The 20,270-nt window shown below is 45.0% G+C and overlaps 1 protein-coding gene across 1 annotated transcript in view; it reads right to left on the bottom strand.

Annotated features, from left to right (window-relative positions):
* Nucleotides 1-20,270, bottom strand: part of LAMB4 (laminin subunit beta 4) — a 76,061-nt gene that overhangs the window by 40,193 nt on the left and 15,598 nt on the right. Inside the window, exons 6-14 of the mRNA XM_032803993.1 lie at nt 18,691-18,754; nt 18,284-18,498; nt 13,778-13,898; nt 11,398-11,586; nt 10,415-10,594; nt 8,273-8,382; nt 7,247-7,326; nt 6,079-6,229; nt 2,026-2,157 (exon numbers count right to left, since the gene is read on the bottom strand). Coding sequence (XP_032659884.1) covers nt 2,026-2,157; nt 6,079-6,229; nt 7,247-7,326; nt 8,273-8,382; nt 10,415-10,594; nt 11,398-11,586; nt 13,778-13,898; nt 18,284-18,498; nt 18,691-18,754 — 1,242 coding nt within the window. The remainder of the gene's footprint in view (nt 1-2,025; nt 2,158-6,078; nt 6,230-7,246; nt 7,327-8,272; nt 8,383-10,414; nt 10,595-11,397; nt 11,587-13,777; nt 13,899-18,283; nt 18,499-18,690; nt 18,755-20,270) is intronic.

Consider the following 20,270-nt stretch of genomic DNA (forward strand, 5'->3'; position numbering starts at 1 on the left):
TTTCCTTGACTTTCTTCTTGTTGCTAACATACCTGAAGAAACCCTTCTTGTTACTCTTAACATCTCTTGCTAGCTGGAACTCCAAGTGTGATTTGGCCTTCCTGATTTCACTCCTGCATGCCTGAGCAATATTTGGGGCAATAGATATGCCAGCTACTCCCACTGAATTTTTTTTTCCTGCATGAATGATATGAATGTTCCAGTGGTGGCTCAATGTTCTTCTGAGCTGGTTGAGTCTGAGGAAGATGAAGAGGACAATGATGATCTCAGTGGTTCCAGACGTCCCAGTCAGCTACATAGGAAGGGTGGTACAGCGAGAAGATTAGTGACATTTTGGATAGCACTAAAGGGAAGCAGTGAGTTGAGGTTGGGGCCTATATTCCTGATTTACAGTGCTTTGTTCACTCAGCCGCCTTTGTCTTGAGAGATACCTTGGTTGATTGCAGAAAACTTTTCCGTCTCAAAAAGTTGTTGAGTAAAGTGAGGAAGCATGCAGAGGTTGTGACTTTCAGTGACCTCCGTGACTTCAGCCTGCTGTGGTCGGGAGCTGCAGGGTCCCCCACTTCCAGTGGGAGCAGGAAGCTGTGGGGTATCCCGGGAGCCTCTGGAGGCCCCTGGAGCTCCCAGCTGTGGTGGGAAGTGGGGGAATCCCCAAACCCCCAGCTTCCGCAGGTGGCAGGGGAACTCCTAAGCCCCCAGCTGCTGCAGATGGTGGAGGAACCCCCAAACCCCCGCCTGTCATGGACAGCAAGGGAACCCCCAAGCCCCAGCTGGCAGAGAACCCCTGGCTGCTGACAGGGCAGCCACTGTGGGCACTGGCGGAATCCCTGAGCCCCGGGAAGAGGACCCCCAAGTCCCCAGCTACCATGGATGGCGGGGAAATCTGAGCCCTCGGCCACCGGCGGAGGAACCCCCCAGCTCCTGGCCAGGGAATTCTGGAGCTCCCGGCTGTGGCAGGGGAACCTCCGCAGCTCCCGGCCCACTACTGCTGGGGGTACTTAGCAGCTCTCAGCTCCCATGGGCAGCAGTTGACCCCCAAAGCTGAAGGCGGCAGGGGTACCTTGTAGCCCCCAGCTGCTGCAAGCAGCTCCCAGCCCCTGCTTCAGGCAGTGTGGGGACCTGCAGATCCCCATTTTGTCAGGTATATTTTTAATAGAAGTCACGGACAGGTCACAGCTTCTGTGAATTTTTTTTGTTTTGCCCATGACCTGTCCGTGACTTTTCCTAAAAATATTCATGACAAAATCTTAACCTTAATGATGATGCTTTAGTGATCCATATTTAATCTTCACTTAACGTTTAATGTGCTTTGCTTTATTTTTTTCATGCCTTTTTGCTTATACATTGCAATTTTATAACATTTTAAAACACGTTTAATCTAATTTTATGTGAATAAAGGTGTCACCTCTCTCTCCATCCCTTTCTCTCTCTGTTTTTTAGATATAACTATAATCTATTTTAAAATATTTTTAATACACTGTTTTAGGCTGTTTACTCACAGACACATTTTTCTGAGCAGTCTATAATCCATGACTGCAGATGTTTATAATTGGAAAGCTGACAATGGCTTAAATTGCAATGACACTAATAGGTATGATGCAAGTATCCATGTAAGTGTCAGAAGTTGAAAATGATCCCCTTTTCTTGTCACATTTTTCTTTCTAAATAAATCTCTGAATTTAAGCCTATAGCTTGCCCACTAAACATGGCAAAATAAGCCTGTGTGTGTGTGTGTGTGTGTGTGTGTGTGTGTGTGTGTGTGTGTGTGTGTGTGTGTGTGTGTGTGTGTAAGACAGAGAATTATAAAATATCCAGCCCAATTGTATATGAACAACTGAATTAATGTATCAATGAATTAATGTATTCCATTTGCATAAGGATTCTTATACACAGACCTGTAAATTCCAATTTCATAGTCACCAATGGTTTAACCCATTCCCTAAACCAAAACTCTTGTTGCAATATTAAACATTAGCAGCATTTGTTGCAAGTCTTCGTTGAACGATTACTGTAGTATCAGTTTACCTGTTCCAACTCCTGTTTTCTTACGCTTTGTTTCTTGCTCCTGTTTAATACAATATTTCCATTTTCAATGGTGAAATCATATCCTTGCTGCTGATAATAGACATCGCACCTTGGTAAAGCTTTTGGTTTAACCTGAAAAGCAAAAATGGATGATTTATGTGACAGTGCAGTTTGAACAACCTTTAAGCATATATGGCTACTTAAAATTAAAATCCAAACAATAGGCTATAATCTCTCTTGGAGTAAATGGGTGCAGCTCCAAGAATGTGGCCTAATAAGAGTTGAAAATGTCTCTCTTTCACTATGGCATATGTCTTCACTACAAAAAACCCCTTGAATTAGCTAACTTGGGTTGAAACAGCTGTGAAGACACAGGACCTCAGCTTTTAACTTGGGTTAGCAGTTCAAGTTCAACCCCAGAGTCCCCCTTGAGTTGCTAACATGAGTTAAAAGCAGAGTTGCCATGTCGTCACTGCTGTGTAACCCTAGTTAGTTCACTTGAGTTAAGAACACGCTTTTATCTGCAGTGAAGACATAACCACCATTCCAACTAGCTTTTATTGCCACATAGACAATTGACATTCCACACTCTGTCCCAGAAATCTGTTTTCTATTTCATTACTGGAACGTAGGTTGATTACTGCTTGTGATTATATCTGATTATTTTCAGATATGCCAAGCAAATAAATACATTTTTATTATCCCTTGCTTGCGGCTTCTCAAGGACACATAAGAGAAGAAACTTGTGTAGAAATCTTGGCGGATGAAGAAGACATTTCAGTAGAACCAAAGCTTGCATTATGGATGCACAACAGCAATGTCTAAATTAAGAAACTATTTTAAATCAATAAAAGACATATGGACTGGCTCAGTTATGTGAACTTCTGAAGAATCTGGACTAAGTTCAGAGTCAGTGTATGCAGTGGTGTAAGCGAGTCTAAACAAGTCTATTAGAGCTTGTGACATTGCACCTCGTAATGCTTTATAGAAATATGCTTATGAGTGTACATATGACATAATTGGAATATGTTTTATGCTAGATATGCCATGTAACATAACTTTGCAAAGGTTATGATCTACTGCATGTATTCATCCTATTAGTATGCATGTATCATTTTTATATCTGAAATTATGAGCATTGGCTCTATGCGTGTATTTAAAGTGTTTGATGTAGAAAACACCTACGGCAGACTTGGTCAACATAGTGTGAAGGGGTTATTCAGTTGGGAGCACGGGGCTAACAATGGACCTTGATAGATGCCAATCCACGTCTGAGTTTTCCTGGGAACACTTGGGTTAACATGTGGGCAATGGCTCAGACTGTAGAGAATTGAGTCAGGGATCGGTTTTGGGACCAATCTTATTTAATCTTTTTATTACTGACCTTGGCGCAAAAAGTGAGAGTATGCTAATAAAGTCTGTGGATGCCACAAAGCTGGGAGGTATTGCCAATACAGAGAAGGACCGGGATATCATACAGGAAGATCTGGATGATGTTATAAACTGGAGTAATAGTAATAGGATGAAATGTAATAGTGAAAAGTGCAAGGTCATGCATTTAGAGATTAATAACAAGAATTTTTCTATAAACTGGGGATGCATCAGTTGGAAGAAACAGAGGAGGAAAAGCACCTTAGAGTATTGGTTGATCACAGGATGACTATGAGCCGCCAATGTGATATGGCTGTGAAAAAAAGCGAATGTGGTCTTGGGATGCATCAGATGAGATATTTCCAGTAGAGATAAGGAGGTGTTAGTACTATTATACAAGGCAATGGTGAGACCTCATCTGGAATACTTTGTGCAGTTCTGGTATCCCATATTTAAGAAGCATGAATTCAAACTGGAACACGTACAGAGAAGGGCTACTAGGATGATCCAAGGAACTTAAAACCTATCTTATGAAAGGAGACTCAAAGAGCTTGGCTTGTTTACGGCTAAGGGGAGATATGATTGCTCTCTATAAATATATCAGAAGAATAAATACCAGGGAAGGAGAGGAATTATTTATGCTCTGTACCAATGTGGACAGAAGAAATAACGGATATAAACTGGTCATCAGGAAGTTTAGACTTGAAATTAGATGAAGGTTTCTAACCATCAGAGGAGTGAAGTTCCAAGAGGAGTAGTGGGGGCAAAAACATATCTGGCTTCAAGACTAAGCTTGATAAGTTTATAGAGGGGATGGTATGGTTGGATAGCCTAATTTTGGCAATTAATTGATCTTTGACTATTAGTGGTAAATATGTCCAATGGCCTGTGATGGGATGTTAGATGGTGTGGGATCTGAGTTACTACAGAGAATTCTTTCCTGGATGTCTGGCTGGTGAGTCTTGCCCACATGCTCAAAGTTTAACTGATCACCATATTTGGGGTCGGGAAGGAATTTTCCTGCAGGGCAGATTGGCAGAAGCCCTGGGGTTTTTTTGTCTTCCTCTGCAGCATGGGGCACGGGTCACTTGCTGGAGGATTCTCTGCAGCTTGAAGTGTTTAAACCATGATTTAAGGACTTCAATAGCTCAGACATAGGTTAGGGGTTTATTACAGGAGTGGGTGGGTGAGATTCTGTGGCCTGCGTTGTGCAAGAGGCTAGACTAGATGATCATGATGGTCCCTTCTGACCTTGAGGTCTATGACTCTATGAGTCATGCATGAATATGTGACTTGCCCATGTGACTCCAAAACTCCATCTTGTAGCTGTAATTCTACACAGGGGAAGAGAGGGGTTTCCATCCACAAGAGAAAGACTATATAAGGCCCTGGAAAACTCCATATTGTCTTCAGCTGGCTCAAGAGATAGCCTCTTCACCTCAAAAACATGCCTGAAAGAAACTGGAACAAAGGACAGTAACTACAGGGGTGTGAGTGATTGCTGGACCCAGATTAGGAGGAAGTCTAGTCTGTCAAAGAAGTTTATTGAAACATCTCTGACGGTTAAATTTACCTGCATTTAGTTTCTTACTGTATTAGACTTAGAGTTGCACGTTTTATTTTATTTCGCTTGGTAATTCACTTTGTTCTGTCTGTTATTACTTGGAACTACTTAAATGCTATTTTTTATATTTAATAAAATCACTTTTTACTTATTAATTAACCTAGCACAAGTAATTAATTCCTGGGGGAGAAAACAGCTGTGCATATCTCTCTATCAGTATTATAGAGGGCAAAAAATTTGAGTTTACCCTGTATAAGCTTTATACAGAGTAAAACGGATTTATCTGGGGCTTTGATCCCATTGGAAACTTGGTATCTGGGTGTTGGAAACAGGAGCACTTCTTACACTGTTTTCAGTTAAGCCTACAGCTTGTGGGGGACGTGGTTCAGACCTGGGTCTGTGTTTGTAGCAGGCTAGCATGTCTGGCCCAACCAGGCAGAGCACTGAGGTCCCAAGCTGCCAGGGAAAATGGGCTTAGAGGTAGTCCCAGCAGATCAGGTGGCAGTCCCAAGGGGGTTTCTGTGACCCAATCCATCACAGAGCTATCCTAAAGCTGGCATTAATGAGCAGAGGAAGACACTCACCCCTCACATACGGGAAGCCGTAGATGAGATAGAACCACTGAAAGGTTCTTTCTAATCAAGTGCTGTGGCCAGAGATGAAGGCCTGTGCCAGGCACCTCAGCAGTCCAGGGTATCCAGTTGCCATCATGGCTTCTCAGGATCTTTGGCAGCTGGCATAAACCTTCAGGATGCTCTAATTTACACTCAGGATTGGCCAGGTACCTGGGCAACTCAAGACTGAAGGAACACAGAGGATACCCATGGCCACCTCTCCACACTTCACCAAGGGCTCCCTAGTTACAGTCAAGGACTAGGGCTAGGGAATGTCAATCAGTGTAATTTACACAATGAGAAGTGTCATTTAAAATTACAGGGGAGGGTGAGGAAACCACTTTATCTGAAATTATCTTCCATCCTCCTTTTGGTTGCTTTTCCCACTACAGAACTTTCCCCTTTGCTCTCAGCATTCCACCGACACCAACCTAGACTCCTTTACATCGGTTTACATCACCTTACGCGTTACCTCTGAATACTGCACATAAAAGCAAAACATACCAAAGGTGCAGATCTGGAAAGCGGCTTTGCATGCTCTGCTTCATAGATATAATAATCCAATGGTAAAAAGAAGTAGCCTAGGGCTGGTTCTGTACACCGACGGCCCACAATGTTAGGAAGACATTCACACTGCCCATCACTTGATGAACACCTGGATGAACAGGTGGGAAAAGAAGAGGTGTAAGAGTCTCACCAACACACATATGTTTACACCATACACAGGGGATAGTTATTCTACCTTTGCTTTTATTCTTATTGTTCCTTTCACTGTAAAATTAATTCAATTTTTAAATATTTTTCCAGCAATCACTATTTCTTGCTTGTAATGCTAGAGTTTATTCCAGTGCTTCCTTATTAATCAGTTGGCAAAGGTATGTGTCTGTCACCCTTGCTTGCTCTACCATTTCCACAAACTGCAACATGTCCTATATCCACTAGCTTGGTTTTACCTAAGCATGTGCATAGAAACATACTGCAGGACTTGCTATATGGGACCAGACCATGCACTCTAGTAACCTTTTTCCTGGAGTAATGAAGCAAAGTATAGGGCCAATGTTTTCAAATGTGAGTGGCCTAAAGCCCAACATTATTTTAAAGCCATGGGAACTCCATTTGCAAACCGGGCTATTTATTTAGGTGCCTAAACATGAACGTAGGAACCCAAGTTCAAAATTATTGTCCCAAACTGTACAATGTTGGGGGCCCTGTGCATTGGGAGTCAGGTTGAGGTGGTTTGTTCTTTTCATTTAACTGATCTTGACTCTTAATGATTTAAAATTTGCTTCAGAGAAAAAGATAAGGGCATGTCTACATAAATACTTACTGTGTAGCAAGCTAAGGTGTCAACCTATAGCCGCCCAGTGTGCTGCACACAGACTGTACACATGCACCTTGCTGCTGCCCACTAAAAGTTCCCTAGTATGTACTGATATTTCCTGGTCATACTCAAATCCATTTAAACTTCGCTAATAAAGTCACAAAATCTTACACCAGGGTGATTTTACATTGCTCAGACACGATGAAACTCTGTCTCTAAACTACCGGTTCTTGGTTTCTTCTTTAACCACGAGATCCCATAACCCTATCAAAAAGGTGCAATATATGCTGGTGTTAATTCTATACCATCAAAAGGAGAAAGGTACTTTAAAATGAGAACTAAATGACTTACAAGTTATTGTGGGCTCCACCAATATCACAGCCACATGGAGAACAGCCATATAAATTACTCCCAAGCCCCCAGTATCCTACCTATGATAAGAAAGGAAAATGTATTGATTTTTGACAGTGAATATTTAACAACTTAAATTACAACCACCCCAATCCTTTTTGACTATGAAGAAACTCTACTCTCGTTGGGACTATCTATTTCATTCATTTTCTTTCTGCAAATCTGGTGCCAGTAAACTTGGCTGCACAAATGTTCACAAAAAGTAAAACATATAAAGGCCCAATCCCGGATGAAGCTCAGTCATTTAAAATTTCAAGCGAATATTCATAGACAATGCTTTTCAATACTTGCCCAACCCTAACTGTTCCCATCTATATTTTCAGACATGACAGATTCCCCCATAACAGAACATAAAGGGCACAAGCCATCAAGTGTTTTTACCAACAGTCACTCAAGGCTGTCATAGTGGGAACATGGTAGAAATGGCGGATGTCACTCACAAGGCAGTAGCCCCCCGTCCCATCCCCATTGGAGTCTGCTGGGGGATGTTCTTGGGACAATCCAACTATCTCTACATGGGCACAGCATTTGCTGGTTTAGTCATCTGATGGCTCAATCCTGCTCAACTGAAAACAATGGGAGTTTTGCCAATGACTTCAGCAAAAGCAGAATCTGGCTATGTTCCAGCCAGCCAGACCTAGATGAGAACATGGTTGGATCAGTTGAAGCACCATAGAGGTCTGACTCCAGGTTGCTTTAATTAGAATGGGTGGAGAGACTCATCTGAGGGTTCCTTGTAGCAAGGACTATTTGTTCTCATGCCCTGTCACTCTTTTTTGTCTAATTCTTTGATAAATGTTGTGGTCTATAGGCCATTTCCACTTGGCATCGTGTTGTGTTCCCCTTTAACAGGCTGTGCATGGCAGAAGCAATAAGGAGGCAGGACGTGGGCAAGGCAAAGACCTTTGAGGATGTGTAAAACAGGATGCTACATGAAGCAATAATAAAAGCCTCCTGATTACATACAAGACATTCATCACAATGTGGCCCTGTGACGAAACGCTGGCAGAGGCACTCTCCAGTCACTGGATCACACATCGAGAAAGACAAGCTCCCAGAAGGGTTGCAGGTGCAGGCTGCAAGGAAAGAAACACATAATCACTTCCGTTAGCGCCACTGCAGGAACGAGCCCTACACTCACTTTTGGCGTGAACTTGAAATAACCATTGCACTCAACTGTTAGGGAAACAAACTGCAGAAGACCAGCTTCAGAATCCAATTAATACTTAGCAAACCAGCTGTTTCTGAGGGTCAGATCATTTTCCTCAGGTATTTTTGGTGGGCATCTGGAAGGAGAAGCTGTGCTGGTGGGCAAGGGATGGCTCTGGCAACGCATGTTGGACTCTTGAAAGAAGTTCTATGGAGCGGTTTCTGCTGCATTCTTCTTCTTTGCTCCACTTTAGTATTCTCATCATTGCTGAGCCTAACCTCTGCCTTTATTACCCTTATTGTTATTTATTATTTGATAAGCACAATGTGTTTGCAAAATTTGACAATCCCTGAGGAGGACAAAGATGCACAATTTCACTTGAAACTGGTTCAAAGAAGTGATTGACCGAAAGTTCTTGAGAGTAATGCAGTCTGCAGCCTTCTGATACCCAGTGTATCAGGTTTGCCACCTACTTGATCTTTACCAGCCCAAGGTACAGGGCCTCCTAAATCATCCCCAAAAGAGTGCTCTCACATGGTAGTGCAGACCTCATCTGTTTTGTTTCTGTTCCAGGTGGGTTTATATAGACTTCATGTTTTTATACCCTAAAAATATGAATGGAATGTTTGGCGGGGGATTTTGATGACATTCCCCTTTTCCCCTGTTTAAAAGGCACTGGTTTACCTGCCCAGGTAAATAGTTTCTATATGCTTTTGAAATACTAACCCAGGACATGACTCTGCAAAATCTGACATAAGGTGCTTGCAATGGACATCTGTCTGTGTCACTAACAACCCTACAAACTAACAGCAGAACATTAGAACCTGAGATACCATGAGCGCTGCAAGCCAGAAGGATGGTGCATTGGGGGAAGGCATGCTGGGGAAATCTTGCATAAAGCCCACCTGCACTATGAGTGATTCAAGCTAGTCTCCTTCATGATTACCAAATTACTCTCATACTTGTTTAATATAAATAAAAATGTCGCCTGTTTGAAATCCCCCTGATCAAAGGAATCAGATCACATATTTAATATTCCTTCTATTTAAAGGAGAATGGGGCTAATTCTATACTATGTTTTTGTCAAATCATATATTTCTAGTCCTACTCTCCTTTATTGACTGGCCTCCTTTATTGTGGGGGACCTGGTAACAGTCTTCAAATATGCTGAAGTTATTATAAAGAGGACGGTGATCAATTGTTCTCTATGTCTACTGAAAATAGGACAGGAAGTAATGCATTTAATTTGTAGCAAGGGAGACTTAGCTTGGATATTAGAAAAAACTTTCCAACTGTAAGGGCAGTCAAGCTCCAGAATAAGCTTCCAAGGGAAGTTATAGAATCCCCATCACTGGAGGTTTTTACAAACAGGTTGGACCAGAGGCGCTGACTTTCTGGTTTCCCTGGGGTTGTTTGACCCCTGCTACACCTCAGGCCCTACCCCGCCCCCACCCTGCCTCTTCCCGCCCTGTTCTTCCCCTTCGCAAGTACGCTCTGCCCTTGCTCCGCCTCTTCCTACCACCCCTCCTCCCCCTCCTGAACAGCAGATCACTGATGGGCAGGAGGCACTGGGGGGGAGAGGGAGGAGCTGATCAGCAGGGCTGCCGGTGTGTGCTGAGCACCCACTATTTTTTTCCCATGGGTGCTCCAGCCCCAGAGCACCCACAGAGTTGGCACCTCTGGGTTGGACAAATACCTGTTAGGGGTGGCCTAGGTTTACATGGTCCTGCCTCAGTGCAGGAGACTGAACTGGATAACTTTTCCAGGTCCCTTCCAGCCCTACATTTCTGACTCTATGATTCATTTCAGATAATTTCCAGGAAATGCCACCTGGTGCAGTAAGCGATGGCAGACAACCTGATGTGACTTGTAAAGGGGCCAGATTTATTTTTTATCTGCCTCTGTCACATAAAATTAAGTTTTGAAAGGAAAAGAGAAAAAGATCATAGTTTACGTACGCTGGCAGCCAAGAGGATCACTGCCACTCAGCCCATAGTAGCTCAGCCTGCACATGTCACAACGGACTCCCTCAACGTTCTCCTTGCAAAGGCACCGACCAGCAATAGTTCCAAGAATAGGGTCTGTACGGCTTTCACACAACCCACTGTATAATGTACCTTCTGGGTCACAATCACAGGCTACAAACACAGATATTCAAATGGAGATGTGGAAATAATGATATTTAGAAATACTCATTATACTGCAGGTTCCATAACTGCTATTATTAAATATTTGTATTCAGGTAGTGCCCAGAGACTCCTGTCAGGATCAGGGCCCCAGAGTGTTAGATACTCTACAAGCAAAGCCTCATCTTAACCAAAATTATTCCAAGGGCCTTCCAGGCAAAACATACTGGAGGGGAAGCTACCCATCCCTTGAAGAATGCAAATGGTCCCCTCTTCTCTTTGTGCAGAGGGAGGAGTCATGGCCCCATCCTAGTCACTCCCCTCCCTCTTTCAGGTACCTAGCATCTCCAGGGTGGCAGGAAAAAGCAAACCATACACTCCTGAATAGGGTTCCGGTAAATCCATCTTGAAGGATGCAAGGTTTTAGGGAACTTGTTGTGTTTGCCTCTTCTCTTGTACCTGCGCAGGGCTGGTCTAAGTCTGGCCATTTATGGCTATTCATATCTACGCTGATTTGTTACAAGAAAGATATCTTCCCTGCCAGACTTCAAAGCTGAATTCAGTGAGGAGCCATAGTTGAAATTAATGCAGGTTCTTTTTCCCCATTAGCTTGAGAATGCTGTTAGTCAACTGGTCTATATAACGCTTCTGCTTCTGAGGTAGGCAAACATTTTTACATCTATATTGATTATTAAGTGTATTGATGAAGAAAGCACTTGGAGAGTGTAGCAGCTTACAAAGAGAACTGGAAATATGTAATTTTGGTCCAATCATTGCTAGCCATTTATAAAGGAGGGAAAGAACAAGGCACTTACGGATGCAGGCGTAAGGGTCTGAAATTGCTCTCAGAGGATCCCGGTAAAAGAAAGGCTTGCACTGATCACAGTGCTGCCCCATGGTATGGTGCTGACAGTCTTCACATACGCCACCACTAATGTGATCATTAGCTACGTACACGGCCATGTCAAAATGGCATCGGTCTGAATGGCCATTGCATTTACACACTAAAACAGAAAACAAAGTGTGGTTTATTTAAGAGCCGGCACATTTTGATTCATACTTCTGATCGTGCTCCCACTGAAGTCAATTATTAATGTTAATATTATTTTTTAAGTTGTATTACAGTAGTGCCTCAATGTGTCACTCATGACTACGGCCCCATTATGCCGGGTGATTTACAAGTCCAGGAGCTGTACATAGTACCATGCTCAGAAAGATTACAATGTATGGCCCAGATCCTGCAAACAATTACACTATGCAAGTTAGTACAGTAGTTCAACTGACTTTGGTGGCATTACACACTTGCAAAAAGCTAAGTATGTGGATGAGTGTTTGGAGGATTGGGGCCTAACTGAAGACAACACAGAACCAGTGAGTGTGACAAACAATATGAGAAGGCCGGTGCAACCATTTAGGCAACCTAGGCGGTTGCCTAGGGTGCTAGGATTTGGGGGGGGGGCATTTTCTTCAGTAGCAACCACGGCGGCCAAAGATCCAGCTGCCCCAGTGACTACTGGCATTTAAGTGGAGGGAGATGGGGCAGGGGAGTGCGGGAAGGGCCGCCTGAAGCAAGTGGGGGGGGGCGGCATGCAGGGGAACTCCCCACCCCAGCTCACCCCTGCCCCGCCTCCTCCCTGAGCACGTCGTGACTGCTTCACTTCTCCCACCTCCCAGACTTGCAGCGCCTAAGCTAATTGGTGCTCCAAGCCTGGGAAGCAGGAGAAGTGAAGCAGTGACGGCATCCTCGTGCGCGGAGCAGGGGTGAGCTGGGGTGGGGGGGTGCCTCAGGGCGGAGGGTAGAGAGCTGCCGCAAGGGGGGCGCCTCAGGGCATGGGCACAGAGGGAGGCACAAGGTGGAAGTTTTGCCTAGGGTGCGAAACATCCTTGCACCGGCCCTGATAGGAGAGAACTGAGGGGAAGGACGAGGGTAAAAATAATAATAAGTTCACTTGTTTACATATATTAGCAATATGCACAACTGATCATTCTGAATAATTACAAACTCTTGTTTGGTGTGGATGTGCGCTTTTAAAAATACCAATCATTGTAAAGTGCCATTCGTTTCAGTGAGAGCAATAGGCAGTATTGCCAATTCTCATGATTTGATCATGAGTAATATGATTTTTGTTACTGCATGAGCCAGTTTTCATAGGAAATCTTGCCCTGCCCAGGGGAAAAGCCCCTCTGATTGGCTGCCTTCCCCACTTCCCTATCTCTTGGGAAAGGACTACCAATGAGAGCTGTTGCAAGAGGCAGGCAGTGCCCCCCACACCAGCAGAAAGTGGGTCAGCTCCTCTTTATCCCTGTGAAGAGGGAGAAGAGGACACAATTAAAACTGAACAGCACCCCTCCCTCTCCTGTTCAGGCTTAGAGAGGATGAAAAAGACCTGGAGCTGACACCACCACCCAAAAGCCTGGCAGTGGGGTGAATAGTCTCTGACTGTGACCTCCCCCAAGCCTGGCAGTGGGGTGAATACTCCCTGGGTGTGACCTCCCCCAGGCCTGAGAGTGGGGATGAAGAATGTCACAGCTGAAGTAAAGTGTCTAATTCTGATCTCTCGCTGTCTTTACCAGCATGAAAATTCAGTGGAGCGACTCACAATTTTCACTGATATAACTGAGAACAGTCAGATGCACAGAAAGATCAGATTCAGCTGTCTGATCTGGCTGCTTTACATCACTGGGGTGGTGAAAAGCAGCTGGAACATAAAGGTAAATCTGGCCCAGAATGTCTTAGATCCCTTGTGGCCATCACAATTTTGTAGTGTACTGAAGATGGTTTAGTAATCTGCTAGTAATCTACTGAAAAGAATACAGCTTTGTCTAAATTATATTCTCATTTGCAATAAAGACCCTAAGCAGTGAATAATCCCTTTTGCCTTCTTTGTCTTTTCTTGTTCACTGTACTTTTACTCTTTACAGAGAACTGGAAATGGAAATAGCTTTCCTTCATTGAGCGCAACACAGATGTTAGATATACAGATATATCACCACGGGATGCAGCACAGTTGCCACACATCTCTCCTGACAATGCATTGCTAACACCTGAATCCATCTAGGATATCCTGTTCTGCTGGGTTTAAGCATGAGAAACAAGCCCATGTGAAATCTCAGCAGTCCTTGTAGGCAATGCATGGGATTGTACTGTGCTATCAACTGTCTGATGAAAATTAAGTAACTATATTTGTCGGGTACCTTTGCAAGCATTATCCTGCGATCCTTCGGCTGGCCTCCAGGGAGCATCATTGTAGAATTCTTTACACCTTTCACAGGACATGCCAGCAGTGTTGTGCTGACAGATACATCTGCCATGAACCTGCACCATGTCAACAACAACAAAAATAACTGTATTTTCTTTAGTCCATTGACTTTGGGCCATTTGGCAGGAAAAAAATACACTCCAACCACCCCCACCCCAATATAGCTTTCTTTCATGTGGGATAATATATTACTTTTTGATTCTTGAAAGCTGAAAACTTCCATAGTGCCAGAACCACATCAGGTTGCCTCTCTCCCTTAGAGGGAGAAATTTACTATGTTAATTGTAATGAAACATGGTATTCCTGATGTTTGTTTCATCTCCAGAAAGTAACTGATTTCAAGAGTGACTTTGCCTACTTTGCTGAGATAAGCTTTAAAACTACAAATTCATCATTTGCCAAAATCGAACAGTTTTACATGACATGAAGAGTCCTATGTACTCGCACATCTGGATAGATCCCCCAAAATGCTATATGCCAACCTAAAATGTTCCCATGTTAAAATACCCAAGTAACCCTGGGCTTTTGGTGTGCCAGCATAAGCAGAGAAATTCAGAGCCTTCTGGCTCCCTCATGTGACAGAAACAATTCTCAGTTACATGAGCAAGAGGCATGGACAGTGTGTGGAAACAATGACCAATCTGTCTTAAAGATATTGAAGAAATTTTAGAAAAGATACTTCTACTGACAGAAACTGAGGTTTAAACACTTCTTTCTGTTCCTGACTCCTTGGACAATCTGCTGTTTACCAGTTTGTTTGTTTTTAATATAGAAACAGGGAATTCTCTTTGTGCTGATGACTCTTTTCATGCAGCAGAGTTTTCACCAAACCCTACTGGTGTTATGGAATGTACCCAATAAAGTAGCCGTTCAGATCTGCACACAACACACATTACTTACTGGATTACATTTGCACCATTACAGCTCTGGTATTTTCATGCTATTATTAACATGTTTGTGTGTCAGTTATTATAGAACTACCAGTCTAGTTCCAACAGGGGTCAGATTCTGGTCTCTTAATCTGGCCCAGTGTTTTTAATGGAGGACGCAATGTTAAAATATTTTTAAAATGTTGAATCACAAATTACAATCCAAGGATAATCATCCAAAAATTACCATATAGGGAATCCCTTTTAGGATTGGAAGTTTTATAGCTTATGTGACAAAGTTCCTCCTCTACCTCGGTGGGTCCTGCGCTTATTGGCGGATTTGTTCACCTCAGTGATCTTCCCCTCTTGTGGAACCCACAGTCTGGGTCAGCTCCTCCTGTGTCTGATCAGGAATTGGGAAGTTTGGGGGGAATCCGGGCCCGCCCTCTACTCCGGGTTTCAGCCCAGGGCCCTGTGGATCGCAGATGTCTATAGTGCCTCCTGTAACAGCTGCATGACAGCTACAACTCCCTGGGCTACTTCCCCATGGCCTCCTCCAAACACCTTCTTTATCCTCACCACAGGACCTTCCTCCTGGTGTCTGATAATGCTTGTCCTCCTCAATCCTCCAGCAGTACACGTTCTCACTCTCAGCTCCTTGCCTCTTGTTCATCCTCACACACGCTTCCTTCTCTCCTCTGGTCCCTGCCGTGACTGGAGTGAAGCTCTTTTTAACACCAGGTCGCTATAAGCCTGCTTGATGGATAGCCGTGTTTCTAATTCAAAGTAGTATCTCTAACTGCTTCTCGAAAGATCTTAATGGACTCAGGTGCCATTGGATTAACTGGAGCAACGCTATTTGGTTCTAGGGTCCTATGGCATCGTGCTGCCCACTTTATAAGAAAGCCCCCAAGCTAAGGGGAGGACCAACCAGATATGGAAACCAAGTAATTAAATGGGACAATAATGAAAAACAGGATCGGGATGAGGTCATATGGGCTAACTACAGGGAATCCTGCATGGGGTCACACGAGCAGAGAATCCCGGACAAACGGCTCACAGCTCTCAAAGGCGTCAGGGGAGCAGTGGAGACGCCGCGCAGAGGAACCCTCCGGACTGCGTAAACAGCCAGAAGGAACAAGAAATGCCCTAGCACGCCCACAGGAAAACTCCGTCGGCCAACCATCTCTCCCTGGTGTTGTAGATAGCTATTTGGCCGGGAATGGGAGATTGATAAGGAGATTCCTGTGACTTGTGTGGGGCACGGAATGGGGAGTGCGTGATGAGAGTGGGGGGAAAAATGCAACCAAAAACGCATAGAAGGCCAGAGAGAGCCGGAACAGGGGCTGCAAACCTGCGTAATGCCAAATATAATGTGCGCCAGGTTCCTTTCGCCCAGAAAGGGCAGGTATTAGGGACCAGGGGTGACGCTGCAAATATAATTCCAGCACTCACGCCCGTGAAGGAGCGCACAATGACATCCCCTCAGGCCTCGGGCAGGCAGAGTATCAAGCGCCACTGGGGGCTTCTCACCCTCTGAGAGGTGGCAGGAGGCTCGCATTTAGTATCAGGGTGGGACGTGAGGGGTAGGTAGGTGAAGCGGTTGTGGAGCACTAAGCGTGTAGTAGATGTTCCGTGGTGGCGGCTGGAACAGAACTGGCTGCAGAGTGGTGCAGCCGCTCGCAGTGAGGGGGCGATTGGGTCCACGGGGCTAGGGGCCCTATAAATATGTCACGGGGTCGGGGTGGAGGGTGGAGCGGGGTGTGCCCTCCTCGCAGGACTGGTTGACAGGTAAGCCCTAAGCAGGCGGCAGTAAAGGTACCGCTCACATCCTGAATACCGTCGGGGAGTATGAGTCTGGAGGCCCATGCGCTGACGACGTCAGAGGATCCAGGTCTCCCGGTTCGTAGTCCAGGCAGGTCTCGACCCTGGTGACCGCCAGACAGCTCTTCGGCGGACCACGGGGATTCCGCACGAAAGCTGGGGATTTGGTGCATGGGGGGCTCACGAAAGGTACGGCCCACAGTGCAGCCGGACTGGTATCGAAAAGAGCTTCGGATGAAGAGGCCAATTGGTAAGAAGACTGGCGCCCAGAGAGGTCATCGCGGAAACTCGTGGAATGGAGGTGAAAGAGCTGCGGGTCGATCGGAGCCTCGGAAGCGGCGGAGAAAAAAAAAGCGCGGCAATAACGAAAACCTTGGACTACCTGCACCATACGGAGCCTCTGCAGGGCCTGGAGGCGGAGACATGGACCATGAGGCGGTAGGCACTTCAGGCCTGCCCACTTCTCCAGGGGAGGTGGAGGCAACCTGCAGACACTCGCAGCTGCATCCGCAGCCCCAAAGAACCTCCACAATCCGCCATCTGGAGGTTGGCCAGGAATCCGGGGCCGGGACAGGGTGTTGCGCGTCTCAGACATGGACGGACCAGTTGATTAGCACGAGTGGCTCCTCCCGAAGGGAGAGGCACGGAGTAAGTCCTTCCATTTTCGGAGCGCTCGTGATCACACCTGCTGCCCAACATAGCCAGTTTTCGGCAGGACAGATGCGGGCAGAAAGGTAATGCGACGATTTAGAGCAGGACCGGCTCCATCCGAGGGCCTGAAGCGTCGGGTGGGAGGGAGCTCGCCTACACCATTCGACCACCAGGCAGGTGCTCTGACCAGTTGACCGGCGGATAGGCGCCGAGTTACAACGTCCTGGAAGCCTCCACCGCGCCAAGTACCGAGACGTCTGGACGACCACGAGGAGCACTCCGTCAGCGTACGCCGACAGGCACGCAGCGCAGCTCGAGCTCCGAAGCACCAACTTCAACGACACAACCTCTCAAACTGCAGACGAGACAACCGGGAAGGGCTCCGAATCGCCAACGATACAGCTTTGCCCGAAGGGCACCCCTGTCCGCTCCCCGCCGAAGCTGGAACGCCTCAGTCAGGGTCGCAGTTGAGCCTGACCAGACACCCGAAGAAAGCGTACGCAACCTGGAGAAACCCACAAAGCGGGGTCGAAGCCAAACGCTCGCAGAGGCCGCATTTGAGATACGTGATTCCATCCTGTTGAGCTTCTCCTGATCCAGGGACAAGAGGGTGAACGACAGACATCCATACACCTAATTCCAAGAAGGTCTGGAACCAGATACAGTTATCAAGATCGTCGGCCTGGGACGGTGTAGGTCTGGTCATGGGTGGACACACCGCCAGCAACGCAGACCTCTAGCCATGCATTGAGATGGGCTCGAACGATTTATGTAGTCCTTGCTGAGGAGCGAGAGGAGCAACCTAATGTCCGTAATCGCGGAGGTCCTTTCGGCAATAAGGCAAGCACGGCTCGCCTGCACGAGAGATGGAGGACCCCGCTCTGCAAAGACTCGGCCCAGACGGTGACCAGGTCTGGGCCGAGAAAGTCCCAGAACACACGGTAGAACTCCACGGTCAGCCCCCCCATGCCCGGAGATTTATTGGTGGGCATGCGACGGAGGGTTACTAGGTCCTAGGGATTTGTTTAGCCTGGGGCTAACATACCTTTTTCTCAGTACTTTACTGTAGCCATCTGGCCTTGCCCCATCACGCTTACCATTCCAGGCTGATAAAAAACATCACCCCGCAGTTTCTGCACTGGACTGCATTGGCTGGCATGACCATTACAAAAACAACTTCCACGGACGACTATTTCATAAACTGCATAATAATATTTTTCAAGGAGATCACTTTGTCTTCTTCCAAATAGAGTATCCCCAAGAGTGTGGAGTTTCGTGAAATTTATTCTCAGGTTTGTTAAGGTGATGAGCTCTGGGATAAGAGAAAGGAAATAAAGAACCACGATTAACCTAAAAACTCTATTCACTTGAAAATCAACAGGGTGCTCAGCTGATGTAAATTAGCTACATTACGCTGTTACAGTAGCTGAGGATCTAGACCATAGTATTTAACATTCAAGACAAACAAATGACTATGTGTAAAGAAAACCCAAACTATACATACCCTGGATAGATTGGACATAAGGATTTTCTATTTCAAAGCTGGGATCCAAAGCTTTTAAGACAATCTGTAAAACAATTTACCATATATACACAATCATAAGCCGGTTCGTTTATAAGCTGACCACCCCAAGATGGATAAGTAAAAATGGAAATTTTTTATGACCCATTCATAAGCTGACTCTGTAATTCAGGGGCTGGCAAACTTTGGCTCCCAGACCATCAGGATAAGCCGCTGGTGGGCCGAGATGGTTTGTTTACCTCGAGCATCTGCATGCACGGATGTAAACCTAAGTAAACAAAGTGTCCCGGCCCACCAGTGGCTTACCCTGACTGGCCGGGACAGCAACTGGTGGGGAAATTTGGGGGGGGGGGAGGGGGAGAGAAGCTGGAGGTCAGGGGAGTAACCCCTGTGACCACCTGCCACATGACCCCACCCCTAGCCTGGGACCCCCACACTCTCCTCCACAGATGTTTGAAGTTGGACACATAACTACCTTCCTAAATGAGGGCTCAAAGCACTTATAATTGTGCTTGAAGTTAAGCATCTGCTTAAGTGCTTTGCTAACTTGAGGCCTGAAATTGTAGCAATGTAGCAAAGCATGACCCAAATTGGACCCAGGGAGCAGCTGTATGGAATTAAAGAAATAGCTAGCTCAGCCCTATGTAAAGCTGGGCTGAGGGTCAATATTACACTGATGTGCAGGATTCAGAAGGGAATGAAATGGAGAATTACTAACAAGCTCTTTAGGATAGTAACTAACATAAGAGACTGAAGTGGAAGAGATGAATGTGGGGTGGTGTCACAGGGTGATTGGGCCCTTTAAAAGTGAGTGGGGAACTGGAATCTGCTTCCTGTGACAAAAGGGAATAGAAGTTAAGTAATTTAAATAGAATTCTCTTGGGTATCCTTCTATATAAATGTTTGCTGGTGAATCTAATGCTTTTTGCAAATATGTGATCTTCATTTCCCTGAGAATAATGGACCTGTTTTACTGAAAAATCAAAAACTGCTGTGAAATTTTGTGTAACTCCTGTTTTTTAGCCCTATGAAACTTACAAAAAACAAATTCCTAGTACAGAGCTTTTTATAAATTTGGAAATATTTCAAGGCTAATTAATACTAAATATTAGTATATAGCTACAGAGCTACTGATGCATTAGGACACCTAAACATTGAATTTAGCTGTGTGCATGCAGGTTGTATGAAGTAAAGCTGGGTGAATAAAATATATTTATCTTCAAATATATTTTAAATAATGGCTAATTAGTTTTAAAAATTATTTGTGAATATTTTATTGGAACATGTTCATGAAATTTGTAAATATTGGTGAGTAGTCACAAATTATTTTCCCCATTTTAGATTCTGGGCAAATAATAACAAAAATGTTAATAAAATAATGCAATATTTAATATATATTACTTAACAAATAATATTCAGCTAGCTTTTGCATGAAGCATGATATTTATGCATTATGAGCAGAGCTATGCAAACTTTCATGACACTCAGAGGCATATGAAAGTCTGCTGGTTTCAGATTCATACATGGGAATGAAGAGTGCTAAAACATTTGAGGCCTGTAAA

The sequence above is a fragment of the Chelonoidis abingdonii genome, chromosome 1 (assembly GCF_003597395.2).
Source record: "Chelonoidis abingdonii isolate Lonesome George chromosome 1, CheloAbing_2.0, whole genome shotgun sequence".
NCBI classification, from domain to species: Eukaryota; Metazoa; Chordata; order Testudines; family Testudinidae; genus Chelonoidis; species Chelonoidis abingdonii.